This window comes from Passer domesticus, chromosome 20, assembly GCF_036417665.1.
Source record: "Passer domesticus isolate bPasDom1 chromosome 20, bPasDom1.hap1, whole genome shotgun sequence".
In the NCBI taxonomy this organism is placed as follows: domain Eukaryota; kingdom Metazoa; phylum Chordata; class Aves; order Passeriformes; family Passeridae; genus Passer; species Passer domesticus.
Window position 1 is genome coordinate 8,370,580 of NC_087493.1, and position 24,623 is coordinate 8,395,202.

General features: G+C 45.7%; 2 protein-coding genes across 6 annotated transcripts; one reads left to right on the top strand and one right to left on the bottom strand.

Annotated features, from left to right (window-relative positions):
* Nucleotides 1-452: 452 nt before the first annotated feature.
* ACOX1 (acyl-CoA oxidase 1) lies at nucleotides 453-20,341 on the bottom strand. 2 transcript variants are annotated; one of them, XM_064395351.1, is made up of 14 exons: nucleotides 20,136-20,341; nucleotides 19,033-19,192; nucleotides 10,988-11,148; nucleotides 9,146-9,253; nucleotides 8,541-8,660; nucleotides 7,242-7,357; nucleotides 6,873-7,042; nucleotides 6,422-6,584; nucleotides 5,640-5,830; nucleotides 4,845-5,024; nucleotides 4,135-4,240; nucleotides 3,906-4,049; nucleotides 2,943-3,149; nucleotides 453-1,997 (listed from the first exon to the last, which is right to left on the bottom strand). In XM_064395351.1, the coding sequence occupies exons 1-14, from the start codon at nucleotides 20,248-20,250 to the stop codon at nucleotides 1,947-1,949; spliced, it is 1,992 nt and encodes a 663-aa protein (XP_064251421.1). In that variant the 5' UTR covers nucleotides 20,251-20,341; the 3' UTR covers nucleotides 453-1,946. The 2 variants fall into 2 exon arrangements, with proteins under 2 accessions (XP_064251421.1, XP_064251422.1); XM_064395352.1 differs by lacking the exon at nucleotides 10,988-11,148 and adding an exon at nucleotides 14,030-14,190.
* Nucleotides 19,673-24,562, top strand: TEN1 (TEN1 subunit of CST complex). 4 transcript variants are annotated; one of them, XM_064395365.1, is made up of 4 exons: nucleotides 19,673-19,696; nucleotides 22,116-22,218; nucleotides 22,338-22,495; nucleotides 23,715-24,562. In XM_064395365.1, the coding sequence occupies exons 2-4, from the start codon at nucleotides 22,133-22,135 to the stop codon at nucleotides 23,852-23,854; spliced, it is 384 nt and encodes a 127-aa protein (XP_064251435.1). In that variant the 5' UTR covers nucleotides 19,673-19,696; nucleotides 22,116-22,132; the 3' UTR covers nucleotides 23,855-24,562. The 4 variants fall into 4 exon arrangements, with proteins under 4 accessions (XP_064251435.1, XP_064251433.1, XP_064251434.1 ...); XM_064395363.1 differs by lacking the exon at nucleotides 19,673-19,696 and adding an exon at nucleotides 20,384-20,523; XM_064395364.1 differs by lacking the exon at nucleotides 19,673-19,696 and adding an exon at nucleotides 20,418-20,571.
* The last annotated feature ends 61 nt before the right edge of the window (nucleotides 24,563-24,623 follow it).

Genomic DNA, 24,623 nt, shown 5'->3' on the forward strand with positions numbered 1-24,623 from the left:
AGCCAGCTCTGCCCTGTGCCAGCAGGAGAGGCTGGAGCCCCTGGGATGGGACAGGCTGGAGCCCCTGGGGTGGGACAGGCAGCCCCATGAGATGGGTCTGGCTGCCCCACAGCACTGCAGAGCAAAGCCAGGGAGGTCACACTATATAAAACACCAAAATCCAACTAACTGGAGGTCTTCTGAATACTTCATTCTACTTCCCCCATTAATTTACGAGATCCACTGAAGGCAGTGTGTGAAAAGAAAGACATTTTGTCTGAAAACACATTTTTTGTAATTTATTAGATCTGTACAGAGCTAGTGCTGTTCTCATTAGCATATTTTTAACCTGCCACCCCATGCCCCCTCCCCAGGCCAGCAGCCTGTTCCACTGGACACAGGGAAGGCAGAGCCCTCAGCCTCCTCTGGCACCCTGAACTTCCAGGGGACCTGAAACACTCGGCAGCCAAAAGGCAAGTTTGATTAGTTTATTTCAAATTAAACATTTCTTTCTGTTCAGCTACTGCACGTGGAGCCAAACCTTGTGTCTGATCACTGTTAGTGCCAGAAAACTGATTCAAAATTAGACTAACAGAGCCCAAAGCTGCAGAGAAGCAGCTTCTCAGGTGTTGCCTCAGAACTGCAGGATTTGGGTTTGTGCTGAAGCTTTTTACCATGTTAAGCTCAGAGCTGCCCTTCTCTAGTGTGGAAAGGTTTTATGGTTACTGGACAGAGTTAGTGGTGTGGAAAAGCAGCAATGATTTTGCTTGGTTGTGGTTGTTGCACTGATTTCCCTGGGCAGCAGGACGTTCTCCTCCAAGCTGAATTCTTCCTGTTCCATCAGACAGCACCGTGCAAGGCCCAAGTTGGTATCAAAACAAAATTAAGCAAATCAGAGAAAGCTCCTTGGAAATGCATGGGTAGGAAAAAATAATTTAAAAAATCTGGACACTTCACTTGGATTGTCGTTTTCTTGAACAAATGCCTTTAAAAAACCAGGACAACATCCCAGAAAAATCAGAAGACCTGAGGATATTGGTCAACTGATTTCTGCCCTCCAATACTGGCTTCATCACTCCAGGTCAAATTTGCAGTTTTTACCTCTACCTGTGTTTTCTTTCCCCACCAAATCAACATAAGTAACATTTGTAAAGTGCTTTGAGATAGTGCTAGAAAATGCTATGAGTGAAAAGAGGGGCAGAACATCTGTCATCAGCACCCAGCTGATTACTATGAGTTGGTTTTATCCTCAGAGCAGCATCACTATGTTCTCCTTTGACCTCCTAATAACCAAGAGCTGTCACAAAGGAAAAAGGAGTTTGTGCAGGGCAGTGAAAGAAGGAAAACAAAGGAAAACACGGGGATTTCTTCTGGAAAGATGCCTGAAGCAGAGCTCCAGAGAAGGATGGGTATTTTCTTCCCAGGTCCATCAGGAAAACAGTGCCACGTGCAGACTCACATGCACAGAGCTCTGCAGGAGGCTTCACACAGCATAAACATTTGCCAAATGAGGAGAGAGGTGGGGCTAATCTTAAAAAAAAAAGATAAAATTAAGAAAATCAATACAGTGATGCTTTTTTGAGGGGAGGACATAACTGCTCACCAGAAGCTACTGCCTGAGGGCTGTCAACTATGTCATAGTGAAGCCCTGCCACCTTTTCCAGCTGACAGGAACTGCACTCTAGTTAGCAGCTTCACAAAAGCAATCCTTGTATAAATCCATAAAGCTTTCCCAGATTTTTAAAAGGTTAATTTTACCATTATAATTGCACTTTAAAAACAGGCATCAATCCCTACGCACTCTCCCCAAACACCTCCTCTGTGTATGAAAGAGGAAAGAAAGGCTACAATTATTCACTGTCCTACAGCTACAGGATTCAAAGGTTTGATTAAGGTGCCTGAAGGAAGGATGCAAACACCCACTTTTCAGGGTAGGGGAAGAGTGCATTTAAAAAAACCTGCAGGCTTCACAGCTTGGCTTGCATTGGCTTCAGGTGTTTGTGGAAAGATTCATGAACCTGCAGACAACGAGACAGAAGTTACAAGGTCAGCTTTGATCTTTGAAACAGTTTTACCTCCTCACATCTTGCAGTGTGTTTGTATACTAAGAAAATTCAAATCAGAGGCACTTTGGAGATTTAAGAACAGCCAGATAACTTCTATATTTCAGGGTCTACATGACAGAAAGCATGAGGATATAAAAAACAGCCTGCCCACTAACTTTGTTTTAATAAAGAAATGCTAGATTTATATCCATACAATTGTCTGGCATTTTAATTACAAGAGAACTGGTACAGGTTTCTAAGGGGCTGTAATGAATCTCCTAAGCCCCAGTGACTTCAGAAGTACAGAACACTGAGCAAACTGGTTGGATTCAACTCCAGCTGCAGTCTCTGGCACCCCATTGCAGGAGATAGTCCTCCCTCATCAAATAAAGGCACCAGGAGACTGGATTTAACATTCTGGCTGATGGAGCAGGGGCACTTCAGTTTATTTAGCTCGGCTGCAGCTCCAATGCTAGGCCAGATATACAACATCTGACACGTAAGTACTACAGGGGGCAATTTATTTTCTCCTCCACTCACTGCTACAGCCTGAAGAGTGGAAGATTTGCCAGAAAATGGGCAAGGCTTCCACAGCTGCTGTCACTAAGCAGAACCAACAGCAAGTGATAATTGCTTTTGAATTCACTGAGATACTTCAGCTGCTCCTCTGTGGAGTGCACCATTTCCTCCCTCAACTCAGAAGCCCAAGAGATCCCACAGGGATGAATGCAAGGTACACCTGGGACAGAGAACCACAGAGAGCAAACTGAAAGGAGGTTGTTAGTTTTGCTTCATTACTACTTGTGACTTTTCTCCCCTCTTCCTCAATTACCTGCTGAGACCACTGGAGCAGAATTAACAACCCTAAACTGAGTTATTTCTCTGGTCGTGTGAGAAACAGAAGAGAGGTTTCCTTACCTGTGTTTTGTTCAGTGGGGACTTCTTTGCCCACTCAAACATGTTCTCGTAGACGTTGCCGTCGTAGCGGCCAAGCACAGAGCCCAGGTGGACATCATGGAAGTCAAAGGAGTCCACCAGTGCCACTGCATTGGGACGAATGACAGCCAGGAGCTCCTTCACGTGCTGGTTCACCTGGGTTATCTGGGCACTGGTCAAGATACCCGCCTTGAGAGGGGAAACAAGGATTACACAAGTCACAAATCCTCCCTTCCCCGAGGGCTCACACAGGTCAGCCTTCCCACACACAACAATGCAGCAGCTCATGAAACACCAAGGGGTTTTTTTTTCTTCACTAAGCAATTTGCCCCAGTGCACAAGCAGAAGGAGATGCCCTCCGTACTGCCCAGCTATTAATCCTGGATGGGAGACTCACTCTGTGAGTACCTGTAAGTTAACTGCAGCAGCAAGTTTTCTTGGAGAATATGCATATAAGGGTATTAAATTGTGCCAGGTTCCAGGGAAATTTTTAGTAAGCAGCAAAGAGGAAAATGGGAAGACAAAACATACCAAGTCTGCCAGAAGAGCAAACAAAACACTGCTGCACAAATGCATTGTCAAACTGACAGAATGAAGAGAAAAAAAGCAATGCCTGACAGTGTAAAGCCATTAACTGAAGGATGGGTCAGAATTTGGAGCACAAGATCCCCTTTCAGGGATATAGGCACGTTCTAACTGCAGCTCCTTTATTAATTCCTTGTTTTTTAACACACAGCAGCTGGTCACCAACTGGAAATCATTTCACCTGAACCCTGGCAAGGGAAACCTGACAAAAGCCTTCCAGCAGACCTGTACTGCTAATGACTCTGTCAGCCAACAGCCAGGAACTTACACCTGTAACATCCATACAGCTTGGCATTAAAAGCCCATTTGCAAGCAGTGCAGCTGGCTGCAGAGCTCTGGGTGCTGGAGGAAGGCACCAACCTGCAGGAAATCCCCCGTGTTCCTGCTGATGCCAAACAGGGCGTACAGGAGGCACAGCTCGGTCAGCACCGCGCGCACCGCGGCGTCACCGACCTCGGCCAGCTTGGCTGTGAACAGCTTCACCACCACGTAGTGACAGTGGGCCTGCAGAAACCAGAGAGGCTCAGTCAGGGACACAGAAAGATCAGGAGTTGTCACAGCACGTTTCTCTAGCAGGCACATCACTGACCTCTGATGCCCGCACAAGATCAACAGAAGTTCTGTTCCAGGCATCCTCCTTGTTATTTCTGTGGGTCAGCTCAGCTTGCAGATTCTTTGCTGCAGATTCCACAAGCCTGTTTCACATGAGGAAGAAAAACAGTTTAAATAATAACACCACATAAACAGGATGACATACACTGAATTCATGCACATCAGTCATAGCACATGAGCTCAGAATTTTTCTCGTGTGCCATGAGTGAAGACAGTGAGTGGAGTGACAAGTTGTGCCTCTATAACACCAATAATCACTGCTGCAGCCACAACACAGCTACAGAGGGGTAAGAGGACTTCTGACAGCACACATGTGGTGCTTCAATACCTACTCACAAGCAGGTGTCTGTTCTACTCTCCTACTTCTCTCACAATGAACTTTAATATCAGGATTGTTTCTCTCCAGAGAGATCTCTGAGTAGTTTGGTATTTGTAAGTTTGAATATACTTTACACATAAATAAGAAAAAGATACATCCCAAAGGACTGGGGTGCAGAGTAACCAGGCTATGAGCAGCCTCAAAACCCTTAACCCTGACCCCAACCCAGTAAAATGTGTCATTTCCTGAAACAACACACGGATCAAAGCTTTGCCAGCCACGCCTCGAGAACCCGGCACAAACAGGGCAGTGCATCAGCACCACCTCACCCAGTTTTTCTTGGCTCAGCCCAGCCAGTGTGAGCTCACCGGGCAGCACGTGACTTGTAGGCCTCCACCAAGCTGGTGGGGTCGTTGATCCTCACGGTGACAGTCCTGGCAGCCACGTGCTGGGGCTGGATGCGCTGCCTCGAGAGGTCGTTCAGGTAGGACACCATGCCACTGACCTGCTGTCCAGAGGTCACCTGCGTGTAGCTTTTCATAAGGAACCTGAAAATAGAGACAGCAGATGGCAGCTCTTACTCATAAATTGTTTGAATCTGGTCTGAGCCTCATCTCACTGAGCCTCAGACCAGAAAGAACAGTTGTACCTGGTTATCTGTCAAAAATAGGGTAGGGGACAGAAACATGACACCAGTTTCATGCTAATACATTTGTATACTGACACCAGTTACATGCTCATTACTTTGTCACCAAATTCACTGCAAACCAGTCAAATAAAAGACTCCTTAACACCAATTTAGTGTTAAGGTGGTCATCATTTATTACAAGTGTCTGGTTGCATGGGAGTAACTCCTCCTTGTGTGCATGTGATTTTTTACAAGTGTGCTGCTTACATAGAGTCACTACATCCATATTATAATTAACTCATTACCATAAAACCCTCCCCAAGTTCCCAGATTGAGTCCTTGTTTTGGCTGTAGCTGCATTCCTAAGCCAGATGTCTCTCCCTTATCTTCCAACTGTCCTTGCTGGGATAGCAGATTCTGTTTCTCTGACCAAAGTTACAGAAACACATCAAAAATAGAATTAACCCTTTTGGTACCAACTCCAGCCACAAGGACTACGAGGAGAGGCTGGAACATGCCTGTGCAGAGCACATACCTGGCTGTCTGCAGCATCATGACAGTGTTCTCCCCCTCGTAGGTGCAGGACGGGGTGAAGGTGACATAGATGTCAGGAATGCCACTGCAGCGGGAGTAGCCGTGCCCGCCGCACGCCATCCGACATTCCTCAATGCCAGCATTGGCAGTCCAGGAGGTGAAGGCCTTCAGCCCTGCTGTCAGGGCGTGCAGCTGAGGGGAAACAGCAAAGCCAGGTTTATTTTCCAGTCTCAGCTTGCACACATACATGTTAAGGACTGCAACTCCCAGAAAAAAAAGTGAAGTCAACAGCATTCTTGCGCTGTTCCACAGGTTTTTGTTTTTCTTGAAGGAACTCTTTCCTAAACCAAATATTTATATGAAAACCCTTGTACATGGAAAGACTTCTTTAAAGTACACCATTCCTTCTGACCCTACACATTTTATGCACAAGACTGTTTTCAACTGCCCATTGTCCCAAGCCCTGACAGTTTAGAGAACAAGCACAAGATCAGTCTTAACTCCCAAACAGTACTCCATCATTCCTGGAAATGCACCCTTTGAATAAAAATATAATCCCAGTAGGTTTCTCACTGTGCATTACTCCCTGTTTTTTACAAAATTATAAATTAATAGAGCAAATAAATGTCACCAGCACATTCTGGACTTGGGGGCTTCTGAAACTACAGAAGTAGAAGACATCTCATGAGTGAAAGCCAAAAAGGCTCAATGCCACTTTTTCCATGATGTGAAGAAACCTCACACAAATTCAACCAACACTCTGGTTTCCAGAGGGCACAGTACCTCTGGCAGCTCACTGAGGTCCCCCTTGCTGATGTCCCCATTGATACGATGATAGGTGTCCTTTATGTAGGCTCCCACAAAATGGAAGGCGTATGCTGTTGCCAGGAGAGGAAAGAGTTTGTATTGCTGGGTCTGATAATCCAGGATCTGGGGTTCTGGTTCCCTAGAGCAAAACACAGATTAGTTAGCATGTCAGTGGTAGCAACCTGCTGCAGAAATCCCATTTATCCCCACTCTAAGTATGTTCACTATCCATATCAAGCCAGACTCTCTAAGACCATCCAGCAGGGGAGGACATTCCAAGAACCAAAGATTATGCACTCCAAGGACAAACGGTGCTTTGAAACCATACCGAGTGCCAAAGCAAACATCAGCCACAGCCCCCATTCCTCCCAGTACTTCAGAATTTTCCCTCAGCAGCTCAGGCTGCTCTGGGTGTCCCTGCACTCACCCTGGCTTCAGCTCAGACTGGTGTCTGACGGCGCTGTAGCGGATGGCGATGGTGCAGGCCCGGGACAGCGAGCGAGCAGAGTCACCCACGATGAGGGAACGGATGAACACCATGGTCCCATAGGTCAGCTTGTCACTGACTGGTTTCACATAGGTGCCATCTGGCTCAACCTGCCAAAAAATAAAAAGATTAAAAAAAAAAATACAGCGGGTTGGTTTGTGAAGTTTCCTCCCTTTAACATGCTCACACTCTGGACTCATCAAGCAGCGTTTACAAGCCACCCACAATCCTTTTGGTGCAGCACTCAAGCTCACAGGAGCATTCAGTGTGCCCATTTCTGACAGCAGATGCTGAAACTCACTGCTTTACCTGGGCATATTTCATCAGCATGTTTTCCCGAGGAATTCGGAAGTTGTCCATTTTCAGGTAGCCATTATCCATTTCATCATAGCCAAATTTGGGGCCAATGTCACCCACTGTAATACCTGCCACAGACAAAGCCACTTGCATTAAGAAACAGGAACTAAACAGCACACAAGAGGTTCAGACCTCCTTCAATAAGGAGATTAGTTAGTTTTCTGGCAAGTCCTGGCAGTGTTATGAGTAAGAGTTAATAGGGACCTTAATTTCTTTGATGGAAAAGTGGTGTCCTGGTTTTGGCTGGGATAGAGTGAAATTATCTTCCCAGTGGCTGTTACAGTGCTGTGCTCTGGATTTAGCACAAGAACAATGTTGATAACACACTGATGGTTCAGTTGTTGCTGAGTAGACTTGCATCAGATCAAGGACTTTTCAATTTCCACACCTCCCCAACAGTGCGAGGCTGGGGGGACACAAGAAGCTGGCAGGTGACACAGCCAGGACAGCTGATCCCAGCTGGACAAAGGGATATTCCCCAGCATGTGGCATCCTGCTGAAAAATAAAACTGAGTGAAGCCAGCTGGGAGGGATGACAGCTCCCTGCTCAGGGACTGGCTCAGCATCAGTCAGCTGGTGCTGAGCAATCACACAGTGATCACCTGCTCTGCATATTCTACTATTATTATAATTGTTGTTACTATCATTATTGTTAATTTCCCTTCCTTTTCTGTCCTATTAAATTGTCTTTATCTCAGCCTATAAGTTTTACTTTTTCCACAACTCTTTCCCCCATCCCTCTGTGTGGAGGGAATGACTGTGTGTGTTTAGCTGCCTGATGAGTTAAATCACAACAACTGGATAGAAAACATGGGAGTCTCCAAAATTTCCATGCAGCCCTACTATCCACTCACTGCAGGAGCTGTCTCTAAAGTTCATCCAGCTCACTTCCAGCTAAAGAGTGATGAAAGCTCTTTTTCCTCTATCAAAAAGCAGGATGTGCTGCTCATGGAATGCATAGCTGGGAGACACTGGGGCAAAACCAAATCTCGAACTAAACTTCACTGGGGCAGAACCAAATCCCAAACTAAACTTCACTGGGGCAAAATCAAATCCCAAATTAAATTTCCCATTGAAGGCCTGGTAGGAAAGATGATTTAGTGGTAGTTCAGTCCTAAGAAAGACTCATTTAAGCCCTGTCATGCACCAGCTGAATTCAGCTAATGAAATAAACCATGGACTTTAACAAGACACAGCAGCTGTACACAGTCAGAAAGAGATTTAATCTATTCCCTGAGTGTGGGTTTGTACCTGGCAGAGGTTCATGTGTGCCCAGCTGGCGGATGGGGACAATGAAGGCGTGCAGACCTTTGCACTGGCCCTGGGTGTAGAGCTGAGCCAGGACGATGGCGTGGTTCGACGTCTTCCCAACTGCAACAGGAGCAGCACTCAGCACAGAAACACAGTCAGACACACTGACACAGAGCCTTTCTTCTGAGACAACCTCATCGTATCGTGCACTACAAAACCAGACTGCCCTCAACGGATGTCACCCCAATCATGAAGCTCTATGACAAAATGTTGCTCAAGTCAGTGGAAGTTGCACAACACAATTTTCTTGTCTACAAAACGCTGAGTCCTTGACACACCCACCAGTGAAGCTGAAGGAATTATAAATAATTTGATACAAGCAATCAAAAATTACACGAAATCCACGGTGTGAATGGTTCTGAGCAACAGTCCAGAGCACACAGACCAAGTTTAGCAGGCTCTGATAGGTCTGCTTGTTATGCAAGAGTGACTGGCTTTCAGCCAACTCTTTGGATCAACTTTCAGCCATCACTCTGCAGATATAACACGCATGGCATCACCTCCCTGAGTTTCTCCATACATCTTCCAGATTTAGACACACTTACGTCCACCTGGCCACCATTTAATGGAGGTGACAGTGGGGCTGTTGAGGATGAACTCCTGTGTAGAGGGGTCGTAAGTGGCTGTGGTTTCCAGGCCCCGAAGATGAGTCCCTGGAAACAAGCAAACACGTTGTTTTGGCAGGAAGTCAGTCACGAAACAGAGACAAGGACAGAACTGGACAATGGAAAGTGGAACTCCAGTAGTAATGTTTGAATTTTAATTTTGCTTTTAGGCCATATGTATAAAAGGCTAAATATCAACCAATTAAGGAAGAACAAGTGAGGGCCAGATCACATTCTGGGACTGCCAATTCTCAGAAAACACTGATTTTTTCCCCAGTGGTCTAAGACTAGTTTTCCAAGCACCTCCAATCTGACACCTTTTTTGCTATCACACACCAGAAGCCATTTCTCATTCAAAATGTTCCACAGGAACACACTCACCTGAATTCCACTAAAATGCAATCTGATTAAATTGCAAAATAAAACCATCAAGTTCTCAGCCACAAGACGAAATAAACAGTGCCCATCACCTCTTCATTCCCTCATCAAGCCTACATTCTCACCTGATGGAGCTGATCTCCCAGCAGAGATCATCCACAGCTCCAAGAGAGCAAGTAATGGCACGTGTATGCCAGGTACTGATGCAGGTAGATGAAGAGACTGCATGAAGGTGGAGAAAATTCCAGGAAGAGTCTTTGTCTTCTGCCCTCAATGCTGCACTTCCCACACACCTGTCTCAGAGCAGTGGCACTGCCCCTGAATGCTTTAAAAACTCCCCAAATCATCAAGCCTACTTGCTTAAACTAGACAAGCTGTGAACACTCCTGAGAGTCTGGAGTGCCAGGGCAGGACAAGAGGTCCAACAGGAAAAAGGAGATCACCTTGCAGCAACCACGTTCCCAAAATATGCAGGCAATGGCAGACTTCCACAGGCAGCTCAACACAGACTTACTCTGCTGGCAAAGGATCTTCAAACCCCACTAGTTCCAAGAGATTCTCCTCAGACTTGCAGTTACTTTATGCTTCACACAGTCTCTACGTTTCCCTTCAACACAAAGGTGAATCCTGCTCATTTTTAGAAAATAATTCTCATCTGCAACTCTGCAATGACCAAAATTAAAGTTTCCCAAGGCAGAATATCCTCCCTTTGAAACTTGAATTAGAAGTGTTGCAATCACAATACTGCTGGAGTTATCAAAATCCATTTCAAAGCTTGAAAGCAAAGGAATGGCAACAAAAAACAAAGTCAACATGACACAGAGAACTCAAAAAGCCCAACACACATTTCATGGTCAGTTAAAAAGAACACATGGGAGTGAACTAAGGGGAAAAGGCTCCCCACAGAACATGAGCATTGGAACCAAGTTAATCCTGACCCATCTGATCCAAGGTTAATCCTGAGGTGAACAAGCAACTCTTAATTTTTTGGCATCTCATTCACTACTTCAAAGCTCTGTCCTTTTGTCTTTACACTGAACATTAATTAGAGCAAAGCAGAACTCCAACTGGAAAGAATAGCAAGTGTAAAATGAACAGATGCCACCAAACTGGCAGCACCAGTGATGGGCAGAAATGATACTGGTTTGAATGGCACAAGGAGCACCCAGGTGCTGATTTACAGAGCTACAGACATCCAGCCCTCTCTTCAGAGGAAGAGGGAAGCAGTGGAATAATGCTCTACTAACCCTTGAAGAGCCTGTTCACTTTTCCCTACAACCACAGCAGGCTGTGTAAAATGTGGGACACACACACACTGCTCTACCCAGGCACAGGAATCCTCTGTACACAAAGGCATTCTTAAAAGAGCATTTACTGAATTTACATTTACTGAATGTACTGTACCATGGCCCATTTCAGTCTGGGCATAAGTGCCAATGATCTCCAGGTTCCAGGCAGGCATGAAGAAGCGATCCTGCTGCTCTGGGGTGGCCTGGGTGAGAAGAGTGGGGAGGAACATGCCCAGGTGAAGGTCCAGAGGCTCAGGCCGTCCACGGTGAACAAAGCTGTGAAGAATTATCATGGGATGGGAGCGTGAAGGGAATGTTATGGGAGGGAAGCAAGCATGAGGATTCATGGTGGAGATTCAGGAAGAGACAAAAAGAAGAAAAAAAAAATGATTCACGTGTCAATCAGAATTCAGCAAGTGTATTTCAGAGAGCCAGAGCACTGTCCTTTTCTCAGGCCTGAGTAATAAGAAATTGCACTCACTGTGAAATAAACATGCTGCAGTGCATTTCTCCGTAATCCTGCAGAAAGTGCATCTGCAACATTCCCCTATTTTTGATGATTGATTCAAAAAAAGGATGAATCCAAACCAAAAGATGGACCAGGCCTTCTGGTTTGAACATCAGAGCATCCCTGAGTTCAGTGGGCTGAGGCAGTCAGCTGAGGATGTCAGTTTGTTGGAGATGTGATCTGGCTGAAGGCAGTGTGCTTTCAACCAAATACAGAAAGTCCACCTTTTTTTTGGCATGTTTTGAAGGTAGAACCTGGTGGAAATCACAGTTTGTGCAGCTAAACAAGTTAGTTTTCAATGAACTTTATTTTTTTTTAAAGACAAATCCTAACTGGCTGTACTATTTACTCTAACTTTTAAAAATTAAATATCAGACACAATCAGTGTACATGGCATTTCAAATCAACTCCCTTCAACTTCTGCTATTTTAAAGGACTTTCTTAAAAGGACAGTGCTCTGTATGTGTAAGTCAAAGTTACACATGAACAACTTGGGAAGAAAGCCAACATTTTTGAATTTGTAAATCACTAGCACAAATTATCTCCAATTAAACATATTTCAGTAGAATTACTTTTTCTCCATGTTCTGTCAAGCACCACTGTGAGGTAAGTAAGTGGTCTATTAAGTTTTTCAGTATAAATTGAAAACGAATCATTAAATCTTAAAATATTGACAGCTTTGAGTATTAAAATAGTGGTGATAGATTGAGGACAAGTACCTCCATCCAGCTCATTTATATATGAAATAAATTTAATTGGACTTTAACAGGAATATATATATATTTTTTTAAATTATATGTATTATGGAAAGAGCACTGGTCTGAGCTTGGCTCAAACTCATCTGACATTCTTAGCAAAGTGGGAACAATGCACCCTTGTGCTCTCTAAATACACATTAATATGAACTAGCTCTGTCCCTAGGGCTTCCCAGGAACTGCTTTCGATATTCTCAGACTCCTATAAATAACTTCAGCTATCTCATAAACTCAGCAAGGTTTTCTGAGCTTTCTGACTGCACAGTGACCAAGCTCAACAGGGGACTAATGGCCTACCAGGAATACCAGATTTTAAGTGAGTTCAGTACTGGTGAGAAGTACTGAACAGCTACAGCTGACAGCCAAAGAGTGACCAAAAAAAAGAAAAGAAAAAGAAGAGAAAAGAAAATCCTTATCTACCAGCAATAGTTATAAACCAGATAGAAGCAAAACAATATTTTCACTTTTTCACTGCTCCTTCTTGTTTAATTTTCAGCCCTGTGCTATTTGTGTTTTTTCTTTTTTCTTTTTTTTTTTTTTTTTGAGAGAGAGGAGACTTCTTCCCTATGAAAGAGGTTAAAATCAACACAGGCTATCACACATATAGCCACCAAGATAAAATTGACTAACTACCCATCCAGGCCAGAGCTCAATTCAATAATCCAGAGGTCTGCTTCCCCATCACCAGATTTTCAACATCAGGATTAAATTAACCAAAGATCAGCGACAATTACTGCAGCAGCTTCACTGATGAAATATCAGATATTCAACATTCACAGCAGGAATGCCAAATGTTTGCATTTTAGTTATTCAGCATAGAAAGCATGTCTACTTCACTGTATTCCATTTAGTGTCAAAATACCAATTTAACCATGAAACAACATGAGAACTATAAGGAAATCAACCATCACCAGGCAAGAAAGTGCAATGATCTGATGTGAAATCAGAAGTAAAACCAATCATTGCAGTGTGGATGTGACTGATTTCAAGCAGCTGGTGTGAGAAAGCAAGTAAGGCCAGCAGGCACTGATTGTTGCCATTCAGTTCTCTCTCAGCTTCTGGTGTTGAGCAGGACAGAGGACAGGGTTTCTTCCACTGAGTCTTCTCCAAATGTTTCAGCAGCTGTAACTGAACAGCCAGGCAGCTGGCATTGCCATCCAGCACAGTCCAGACTCATTCTTTCCCACTTCAGATGCCAGCACAAGCACTGGAGTCCTTGTTTAACTGTTCTTAACTGGTTTTTAACAGCCATAATTCCAGGTTCTGGGCCAAAAGACTGTGTTTGGATCCATTAGATGTTTTTCCATTTGAAGCAGTGAAAGTTGCTTTCAACAACAGCAGGAATAGGATGGTTTTTTCTTTGCAAACAAGACCTTTCCAGGAAGCTGTACAGCTGCAGTGCAGCAGCATCTGGAAGAGAAGTGCCTGAGGCAAAGCATACCTGACTTTCAACCCAAAACTCACATCTCACTGTGCTCCACTGCTCCTGCAGGAATGCTCCTGACCTGTTTCTGCAGGCCAGCCATGCACTGAGGGCTCTGGCATACATGTCCCAAAATCAGGCAAAAGGAAAAAGCACACTACTGTTCGCTGACACGTTCCAACTGGTTCAAGTGAAATTCAGATTCTCAGGGCTTAGAACAACCTCCTCATTTCAAAAACAAAGGTAACACCTACCAGTGCAGAGATCAGCTAAGAGGTGCATTCTGGAAAAGACCAAAAGGAACCCTGGGATTGTCAGGATGTGAAATGAGGCAGCTGTCTGGCTACAGACATCAACCATTAACTGAGGAATTTCACCTTTCCCCCTTTTAGCCTGACCCAGGAACAGGACCAATTTACCCACTGGAGTTAGAGAAAAGAGGTTACCCATTGATCCCTGAAGGGAACTAACCATGTCCCATTTCGGTTTGGGCGTAGGTGCCAATTATCTTGACTCCACGGACCAGGGGCAGCCACTTCTCCTTCTGAGCAGCAGACGTTTGGGTCTCTATGGTTTTGTGAAACATGCTGAAGTGGAGACCCAAAGGTTCAGGAAAATTGCCCAAGCATGTTCTACAGGAGAGAAATAGAGGGATCTGGATCTCAGTCTCACTGTTACCATGAACCTGAAAGGCTTTTCTCTAATTGAAGCATAAGATAAATCATCTCTTTGCCTCATTCAACCTTTATTATTTTGTTCCACAAGCAACCTCCAAATGTGGAGGCATCAGAAACAATGCTAATGGGGAAACAGATGTTTCTTCCAGCATCATCTTCACCCCATGAATCCTGCTGCTGCTATGTAACTGCAAAAAATATTATTCTATAAAGGGTCATGAGGAACTTGAAACTAAGGACATGAAAACCAAAATATTTTCTCCTCCATCTCTCAGGCTTTGTGGGAATAAATCCCACTGCTGCTGGTAGCCTACAACTAGGGCATTATTAGTTAGAAGAAATATGTATTAAAAATGAAAAGGTTTCTTTGGTGATGGAGTTCTTTTTGGAACAGCTCTGTATTGCCTGCAGCTGCTTCTATCAGTTGTGAGATCTGGAACTCACCTTCAATTAAAATTACCATTACAGTCTAGTGCTGGAGGGAATGGAAAGAAAAATCAGGCATTTTAGGTGTGCTTCACCAAAGCAGAAGTTATTTCATGAAAGAAAACTCTAATCATCTAGTAGCCACAATGCCAGGCAAAGTACATTCTCAATTAAAACATCTTCCCTTCTGCAGCTTGAACAGTTTCTTCATCTTCAATCTACTGTACACAAATGTTTATTCTATCTAAGCTCTAAAACAGAGGAGGAAAAAATGAGCCCTCTGCATAAATACCACAGGGGATGTTCTGCACATAGCTTGTCAATCACAGCAGCATTTGTGACTGGCATTTTGCACCATGCAGAGTAAATAATTAATAATTTAACAGCAGTCATTGAAAGAACTGGAGAAAAATGTGCAGCCCATGCTTTGCTGTCAGAAAAAATCAGGTCAGACACTGCCTCTTTGAAGGTAATGCTCCAGGAAAACATTCCAGAAATCTTCTGAAAGGTCACACCAGCAACTTTCACTGGAAGTTTAATCACAAGTCCAGGTATCTAATGATTACTATTACCTTCTCTGACAGGAGGAAGACAACAGACATTCTGCAAGTGGATGCTTTAACACAGAAGCTCATGATGTTTCTGTAGCCAATCGTGCAGAATTTTAACAGCTTCTAGCATTAACTAAGCTGAAAATTAAATTACAGCAGAAACTGTTCATCTCTGCATACTCCATAGTGAAGATTTTGGATTTCCTTAATGTGCCTTTTAACAACTTGAATGACAATGAGAGAGAATCCTGTTTTCCTCGAGACATGGCAAACAGAAGAGGTACCAGCTGTGAAGGGAGGAACAACAGGTTTTCTTCCCTTCTGTCTCTTTCTCTGAACTTTTACTGCTTCCCATCACAATTTCAACACTGCCAGCACCTGCACTGGCTGTTCTCCAAAGGCTGCAGTGTGCAACTGCTCAAATACTCTGCTCCATCAGGACTGATGGTGGCAGTGACCATCTGATCAATGGCCAGCTGCTCTGAGGTCAGCCCTGCTACAACAACCAGTGTCACAGTGAGGCTGCAGCTCCAAATCCACTTCTGGGAGAAGGCTGTGCAGTAATGTGTGCTTAGGCAATACAGACCTTCCCAGATTTCACAGCAGTGCCACCCACACAGTGAAAGGCACTTATGTGACAGGTGTGTCACTGTCCCAAGACAGAGGAGAAAGAAAAGCCTGTGTGTTCAGAGGCTCCAAAGCTACAGGAACAGCTGCAAAGCCATCCTCAGGCTGCAGAACTGGGTCACAGAACAGGGGCATTTCCTTTACATGAGTCTGTGTGCAAACTCTTCTGCTTTGGGCAGCTCTTGAAGTAATTCTTTTAAGGGTGAACACAAAGCATTCTCCCAAAAAAAAAAAAAGAAAAGTTCTCCCAGGGGAGAAGGAGCAGGAGCTGTGTTTGAGCTGTGCTACCTGGCTTCAGAGCTAACAACTCCTATGGCAATAAACTCCTGTTCCAGCTTTATCAAAGTAAGGCCAAGCCAGACTCATTCATTCTGCATTAATTTAGCAGTGGCAAGTAGGGCCCATAGTAGAGTTTTTCTACTTTTGATTTGCTCAAAGATACTCCAGGTCCTAATTTAGAGATGCAAGAACAAATTCCAGCAGGGAAAGTGCACACTCATGCAATGGTTATGAACACAGGAATCATCTGGTGACCAGCAGCTCTCAGATCTTCTCTTCTTCCTTGACCCAGTTTGTCTCAAATGTTTTTCACTTCTTTGTTTAATCCCATTTTCCTCAATGAAAGTTAATTAAAGTTGAAGGTGAATTAAAACTGAGCAGCTCGCTCTCTTCCAAGAGTGTTGGAGCATTACATCAGAAACTTTTCCCATTTTTCATGCTGACTTACATTTTGCTGCAGTTAGACTGTAAAAGGAATCTGAAATATTAGCACTTTTAGGCTGCTGGCCTTCAAAGCTGTAGTCACAACAGCTGCAACTGCAGTATGGACACAGAATAATTATTACATGAAAAGCAATTAAGTATATTTAATAGATCCTCTCATGATTTGGAGTCCAACAAAGCCCTTTGGAAACAGGAAGGAGGAGCATTCACTTGGACATGTCACAGCAGCAGCAATTGTTTAAGTATATCTTCAGGGCAGTGGAGGAAGCAGCATTTCTCCTCACCTACTCATAAATCAAGCTATAAAGTTGGTGAGTCATGTGCAAAGCTACCTAGAGATGCTCTGGCACTTTAGGAAAGCTACAGGAAAAAATTCTTCAAAATTGCATATGTAAATCTGTCCCTGCCTTTTGGGGATAAGTGACAAAATCTCTTAAGCTTCCATAAGCAGAAATGTCAATCACAATAAATACAACCACAGGTCTGAATCAGGGATGTCAGTCTGTTTCATAAACTTCATCTGAGGCATGTTGCAACACCACATCCATTCAGTTTTCAGTTTGGAAAAATTAATAAGCCCAAACACACTTTCTCCAGGTCAGCTTTTGCACTAATGAAGTCACTTCCAGTTAGCATCAATTAGCATGTTTGGATATGGGATAGAAATAAACATAATTTTGTCAGCTGGGTGCAGTTCACCAAATTTAAAAAATCTTTAACCCTCAGCAGGTGGGAAAGTGGGGTCAGGTGTTAAAATGCAAATGAAATCAAAGGATGAAAAAATAATTCTTTCATTTAATCAATTTTTTAAGCAGCACCAAGCCCACATCCTCCCTTGCCAACGCCAAAGATTATAGCAAAGAAGTAATTTCAGAATACCAACAGTTCTTAGAGCAAACACACTTCACCTGTAGGCAAGAAGTTTATGCACTGCTCTTCATTCTGTTACACGTTACTACAGAATGAATATGGTATATCAAAAAAATAAACCATGGCAAATACAGTCAGTCTACAGTAATTGCAATTATATTTTGAAATCCTGAATGGTGGCAATTAGATTTTACCTTGGAAAAAAGTAAGCCTTTTTTATTGCTTCTGTTGGTTTTGGACTGTGAATTCTGACTAGTCACACCTGAGCACTCATGCCACGTTAGATATGGAGGTACTATTTGGTATCTGTATGAAGTATTTATTAAACTTTCACTCACTGAAGAATTGCTGACTCCAAAGTAAGTTTATGGAAAGACAAAACTAGAATCTCTCATTTCACTACTTCAGAAAAGTCTGTTTTCATATAATACTGTCATTAATGGTACAAAAAGACAGAAAATATGTTAAAATTTTCCATCTGATAGATTTGCTGAATTTTCTCTGTAGAAATAAATAAATAAATTAAGAAACTTCCCATCACTTTCAATAAACCTTGTGTAGGAAAAAAAAAATTAACTTTGGCTGTGCTGCACAGTGAATAATCCACTGCTGTCACTGAACTTGTTCCCTGTTATCGCTGTCCACCAATGTTGATTTTTAAATTATTTACATGACTTCCATGAGAACTTTCATGACACAGGTCAGTGCAGACCAGTTTCTCTGAAAGTAAAACCACAGTGCACAAGATGACTTCAATTTCCTAGTGCCAAGGGTCATGCCCTGGGGCCCATGACAGCTTTTCTACAAAACCAGTCAGAGGGGGCTTGTGGTTCACTATTTAATGTGCCAGAGGATATATCCATGGGATCATGACAGATTTCTAGATCTGTGTAACTTCTCTCTTACCAGTTTCTGTTTGATTAAATCAGAGTTTAACAGAATTAGGGAGAGAAATGCATAAAAATCAGGAACTGAATTCTAATTTCTTCTGGAAGGAATGAAAACTTAGATATAAAGACAGTCTCATTAACTTGATCCAAAGGTGGTACTATCAGATAAACCAAAGGTCAGGTACAACAAAAAGCCTCTGGGTCAAAGAGAACCTCTGGAGCTTAGAGGAGGGAGCCAGAACAGACAGTGATACACAAGAACTTATAAACCACCTTGGAATAGTTTCAAGTATCTCTGCAATGTGACTTTATTGGGTCTAAGTGCAAAGTGAAGTAATCAGCTTTTAGAGGTTTCACTAAAAGCTGCAAACTCATCAGATCTATCCAGATTCAAAGTAATTCTGTATGATTTTTTTTGATTCCTTTTGGGGGAAAAAAAATCCGACTTCAAGTTCTGTTTTTTAGTTTCTGCTCCACACATACAGAACAGCATATCATTGTTAATGTTGTATTCCTCTTAAAAAAAAAACAACCTAAGAAAACACAACTTTCAGGAATTGAGGGTTTCATCTGAAATTCACTGAAGCCAGACTTGAGTTTATACAGGTCTTGAGCTTCCTTTAGACAACAAACACAGGAAAAAAGCACAACCCTAGCATCCCTGGTGATGACTGAAGTACAAGAAGCAAACTCTGGATCTTTTTAGGTACCTTTTAAACCAGTAGATCTCCTCGGGATCTGCAATTCCATATTCCCTCAGTTTCATCACCATCAAGGAGCTCTTCCTGATGGCTTGCTCATAGCGTTGGCTACGGGACAGGAAGTTCAAATCCTCGTGCTGGAAGTCAGGGTCATTAAGAACTAAGGCCTCTGGGGACAGAACAGAAGAGGAAAACAAGCTCAGTGTCCACAAACCTCAGCAGGGAGTGAGCAACAACCCAGCATTTTACCTGCTCTACCTCAAGGCAGGGGTATCAAAAAATTGAAAATAAAATTGTAAGTTAACAAAATGAGAATGAAATCAAAGCTCTCTGAGAGCTGCTGGCACTCCCATTCCACACATAAACTCCATTTTCAGTTCAAAGCACTCTGGACTCGGCAGGAGGGCAATTCACTGATGTAAGAGCAGCAGGTCCCTCAGCAACAGCCCAGAGGCTCAGGCAGCCCTGTGAACTCTGAACCCCGTGCAACTCCAGCAGAAGGGCACAGTTATCATCCCCCCTGTGCCAGCTGGAAAACAAGGTGCCCAGGGAGCACAGACTTTCTGTGTGCCCCCTTTGGCAGCGAAGTTACACAACAGCAGCCTCTGACAGGGAAGAAAGAGCCTGGAAGTGGCTCATTAATCTCTCACAACCACATCGCGCCGGCTGACAGGTGACATTTGTACTGTTGGGCAAGAGCATGTTGGGAAGGAAAAAGGCGGTGACAGAGCCCATGAGAAATGCCCATGGGAAGCCGCCTGTGACCCTCTGGAGGAAGGGGACACAGAGAAGTAAAAGGACACTGCTCCATCAGGGCAGTCATTAAATCTGGGGAGAAGAGGGGGACGCAGCTCCTGTTCCTTCCTTTACTGACCCCCCACCTGCAAACCCCCTCCTCACAGCTTCCTCCCCTCCTTGGGGTCTCCACAAAAGCTCCTCCACACCCCTCCGGCCCCGCGACCCCCTCACAACTTGGTGGCTCCTCGCCCCGCTCTCCCCGGGTCTCCCGCACGGCGCAGCCTCTCCCCTCCCCGCCCCTCACACCCCTGTCCCGCTCCGAGCCCCCGCCGGGGCTGTCTCTCCCCGCTCCCCCGGCCCGGGCCCTCCCTCACCGATCTCCTTGCGGCGGCGGGTGCGCTCAGGGCCGCCGTCCAGGATGTGGGTGAGCAGCTCGGGCTGGAAGGTGGCGGCGGCGCGCTCCCTCCGCAGGTCCGCGTTCACCGACATCGCGGCGGCGGCGGCTCTGCCCGTGCCCGATCCCGATCTCAATCCCAGCCCCGATCCCGATCCCGATCCCTTCCCGTCCCCGCGGCGCCGGCCCCGCCCCCGCGTGACGTCACCCCCGCGACGCCACGTGTTTCCTGAGCACGCGGGCGCGTCCCGCGGGGGCGATGGCGGAGCGGCGAGCGCGCCGTCCGTCCTGATGGGAGCCGTGCCTGTAAATCGCGCTGTGGCGTGCGTGGAGTAGCGCTGTGAGAGTGCCCGGCACACGCGGCATCGGTATGGAGCAGCTGATTAAATGAACAGCCCGTTAAGTGCCATTGGCGGGTGCGTTCGGCACGGTATTGGATAGTTCTGTGGATCTGCGAATAAAGGGCTGCGCTCGGGGCTGGGCCTGCTGTAAATCTCTCTGCAGGGTCCTGCGGCGGAGCTGGCGCATGCATTGGGTAGCACATCGGGTGGGCGCCAGGGTGTGTGGTGATTGGGGTATGGCTTTTACAACCCAAGTGGCTCCATGCGTTGAAAAGTGCATTAAATGCGCGCTGAGCGTCTTGCATCCCTGGCTGATCCACCTCGCTGCACAGCGTGATTCAGGAGCAAAGCCCGAGCGGTGCAGGACAGCCTTTGCCCTTCTGGAGGTGCAGAATTGCCCCTGCTTTTTGAATGTTGCATGCGGTGGGGCTGCAGAGGGCGGGGAGGTGGCTTGCGACCCTGCCAGAAGGATTTTTCAGCTTGCTCTGGGTGCCCACAGCCTGGCGTGGGACTGTGGGGCAGCAGGCCGAGAGGGAGGCATGTGCAGGGGTGCCCTAGTTTCCCCAGCCTCCCACAGAGTCCTCCGTGGGGCATTTTGCAAGGTGACAATACCGTGAGCAATGCATGGGGTGGGGAAGGGACACCAAGCATGAAAGCCACAGCATGCGTGTCAGCTCAGTGTCCCCTCTGCTGAGTGATCAGTGTTAGGGGTCCTTGAACGCCCATCTATGCACCCACTTGTGTGAGAGGCAGGACTCCCTGCCTGGGCTGTTGGTGTGGCTCTTGGGGTCCCCAGAGAGAGGCAAAAAAAAAAAAAAAAGAGAAAAGCAGTAAACGAAGCATGGAAACATTCCAAACACAGGCAGCCTGCAAGGGAGACCAGAAGGAAAACTATGCCAAAAAAAACCACTTCAGTGCACAGGCAGGAGCCAGGCTATGGCATTGACTGGGCAGGGTTAGAACTTTGCTGAAGCTGCTTTGCATTCCTGCCTTTCTGTGTGCTCTGTGCTGTGGCTGACTTGCTTATGCCAGCCCTGCTCCAGCACAGGAGCTCCCACTTGAGCGTTGCCTTGGAATTAATCTTTCTCACTCCTCACTCTCTGCTAAACCCTGCCAGACTTCTGATGAAACTAGGCTGGTTTGGATCCAGTTTATTGTTCTCCAGCTGCAGGATCAGACACTGCCAGAACTTTATGCTGCAGTAAGAGAACAGGCTTGGGATCATTCCTTAAGTCTTGCTGCTTAGTACTCTGTCACCCCAGCAGCTGAGGGTACCCCAGTATCTCAGTTCCTCACACTCTTTGAACTGCTCAGTCACCATTTTCCCCACTTCCTTAACTTTTCTCAACTTATGCATAGCCTGGGGGAGACCCAGAGGACCTGGTGGGCTGCCTGTAGTTCACGCTGGGTTGTGTGGGACTAGGCAGCTCCTCTTTGTGCCAGGATGCCCTGGGCTTAGCATGTGCAGTGAGCTGCAAATAGGACTCAGCAGGGAAGCTGTGAAGCTCTTGCAGCCCCCTGGATGGTGGAACCTGGGCAAGGGAGGAGTTGAAGGGCAGTATCACCATTTGGATCAGGTCCTGGAGAAGCATGGAGCCAGACCTTTTGCTTTGCTGCAGGTCAGCCGTTGTGTGAGATGCTGCCAAGTGCTGCTGTCTATTACTTCCCGTGGGAGATCAACAGCTCAGTCCCTGAGGGGAAGACACTGAGGACGTTTGGCAGGTGAGAAGAGTACCCTGCTCTCCTTGCAGGCCAGGCCTTTCCTTCACTGACTGAGCACCCCCTTTTGGTTTGTAATTGGATTTCTGCGCAGCTGAGCTTCCCAAATTGATCATCCCCAGGTTATGCTCCTATGACCTGGCCCGATCTGAAGCCATTCTCACCACGCAGCACGGCTCGGCTCAGTACCAGGTCTGTGTTGACACCAAGTTTGTGGAGCCATTCCAAGCCCAAGTGGGATCTTCCTACATGGTCCTGGGAGAGGCTGAACACAGGGAAGGTAAATGCTCTGGGAACTGGTGCCCTTTGCTGCTCTTCATGGTACCTCAGCTCTTTTGGGGCTCCCTGAGTCACTGAGGGCAGCCTGGACCAAGGCTCTTCTCATGCATGTGATTCAAGGTAGGAGCAGCCTGTCTGTCCCTGCTGACGATGAGAAGAGCCACCCTTATCTTGGTGAAAATCTGGTCCTCTGGCACAGATTTTTTTAGAAACAGGAAGCATTTCAGCCACATTGCTGGGCTTGTGAAATTGTGAAACCTACGCTAAAAAGCCTTCTGGCATCACTGCCAGCCACCACAGCAACTGTCTTCACCCCAAACATGGCAATACCTCCTTGCAAGTGACTAGGTTGCTCTTTGCCATCCTTGAAAGGCTCTAATAATATATTATCCCTGCCCTCAGACATGTGAGGAATGCAGGCAGACACTGTCACACAGGGCACCCTGTTGTCCTTTCCTGGGGTGCCCTGTGTTCCAGCTGCTTGGTGCTTTGTGTGGGGAGTTGATCTGAGCTGAGCCATGGGATGGTGAAGCAAACTGTTTGTTATCTTGGCCACACCTGATAAAAAGCATTTGCATTCATGCCATAGAAGTCCTCAGTGGCATGTGGAAAGCCACACTTCACGTGGCCCCTGGAGAGTGGCCAGCTAAGCCACTGCTGCAAAATTCCTTTAGAAAATTGTTATTTTGGTCATCCCAGCCTAGGAGGAAGTTGGCCCCATTTTGCAGGGGTGGAAGGGGAGCACGCTGAGATGGTGGCTGTGTCACCAAGGCTGTGTCACCAAGGTTTGGCCCCTTCTGTGCAGCTCCATGTTGCCACTTAAATGCCACCAATGAACTGCTGGTTGCAGCCGGGTTTGAGCCTCTTCTAGGCCCTCTTGTCTGCACAGGGGTGTTCAGAAACGAGCTCAGACCCACCACTGCTGCTTTTCAGCCAGGGAAAACCAAAATGCATCCAGGCACAAAGTAGACAGATGGCAGGCACTGGCACTGTTCCCCAGTGCAAGAAGAGGGCAGTGTCAGTCACCAGCATTTTGCAGCCATCAGGGCAGAGGGAAAGCACATCACAGAATTAAGCTGCTCCTGATGTTTTCATCAGTGGCAATATGCAGCCAGTCTGGTTTCCTGAAGTTCTCAGGCTATGATTATTTGCCCAGCTTGACTCATATGTTGCCTTAGGGAACTCTCTGTCTCCAAGCTGCTCTATTTTCCTTTCTCCAGAAACTTCCAGTCCTGTGGTAAAAGCACGAATATTGACCTGCGTGGAGGGGATGAATGTGGCCCTGCTGGAACAAGCCATCCAGGAGCAGAGGAAATACTTCAGTGAGAGGCAGGAGCAGAGGGAAAGCAGCACCTCCTGACAGCAGCTCTGAGACCAGCCACACGCTGGTCCTTGCACTACCATTTGCAGCAAATATGTTCAAAGTAAATTAGGGTAATTTAGTAAATTTGCTGTGGCAAGCAGCAAAGTCACTGAGCAGGGAAACACTTGAAGACTGAGTCAATGTGTGTGACTGTGGCCTCTCCATTCCTGCCCCAGGTGTCATGACTGAAAATAGTTCTGGGAAGCAGGTTTGTTGTTTGCTTGAAAGGGTGGTTAAGGAAAGGGAACACTTGGATTACACTGCTTCTTTCATAATGCACAACAGGAAGAAGTCATAAGTCTCTGAATCTGGAGTTAAGCAGCTCACCTTTGGCAGATGGGGGAAAGGGTATTAGCACAAAGTTCATTAGCCCTGCCTGGCTGTGGGCCCATGAGTGCCTGTGTTGGGGAACCCTGACTCAGCTGCCACACAGGAACATTCCTGGCAAAACACTCACCTATCTGGGCTGACCAAAGAAACAAGAAGAACAAAGAGTCACTATTTTCAGTAGCACCTGCCTCTTCAGGTAGGAAGAACTGGTGTCTAAGGGGAGGATTAATTCTAACTCTAAAATAAATATTTGCAGTACCCTGAGTACTTTACTTTCTTCCTTGACACAATTAAGTTTAAGACACCTGAAATCACTGTTTTTGAAGTATCATAAGATTTTGATTGAAATTTTCCTAAATAAAGATGAAAAACTAAGGCAGCCTGTCTTTTATTGATTAAATCCCTCTTTCTTGCCAAGTCAGATGTGTTAGGCCTG

Bases quoted from the DNA above. Each gene is read 5' to 3' on its own strand.
- ACOX1 (XM_064395351.1), bottom strand. From the start codon at position 20,250: ATGTCGGTGAACGCGGACCTGCGGAGGGAGCGCGCCGCCGCCACCTTC. The intron at 7,358-8,540 runs GTACAAACCCAC...TGTCTGTGGCAG, and splicing joins CACACATGAACCTCTGCCAG to GTATTACAGTGGGTGACATT. The intron at 3,150-3,905 runs GTTGGTGCCTTC...TCCCCTCTCAAG, and splicing joins ACACGGGGGATTTCCTGCAG to GCGGGTATCTTGACCAGTGC.
- TEN1 (XM_064395365.1), top strand. From the start codon at position 22,133: ATGCTGCCAAGTGCTGCTGTCTATTACTTCCCGTGGGAGATCAACAGC. The intron at 22,219-22,337 runs GTGAGAAGAGTA...GATCATCCCCAG, and splicing joins ACACTGAGGACGTTTGGCAG to GTTATGCTCCTATGACCTGG. The intron at 22,496-23,714 runs GTAAATGCTCTG...TCCTTTCTCCAG, and splicing joins AGAGGCTGAACACAGGGAAG to AAACTTCCAGTCCTGTGGTA.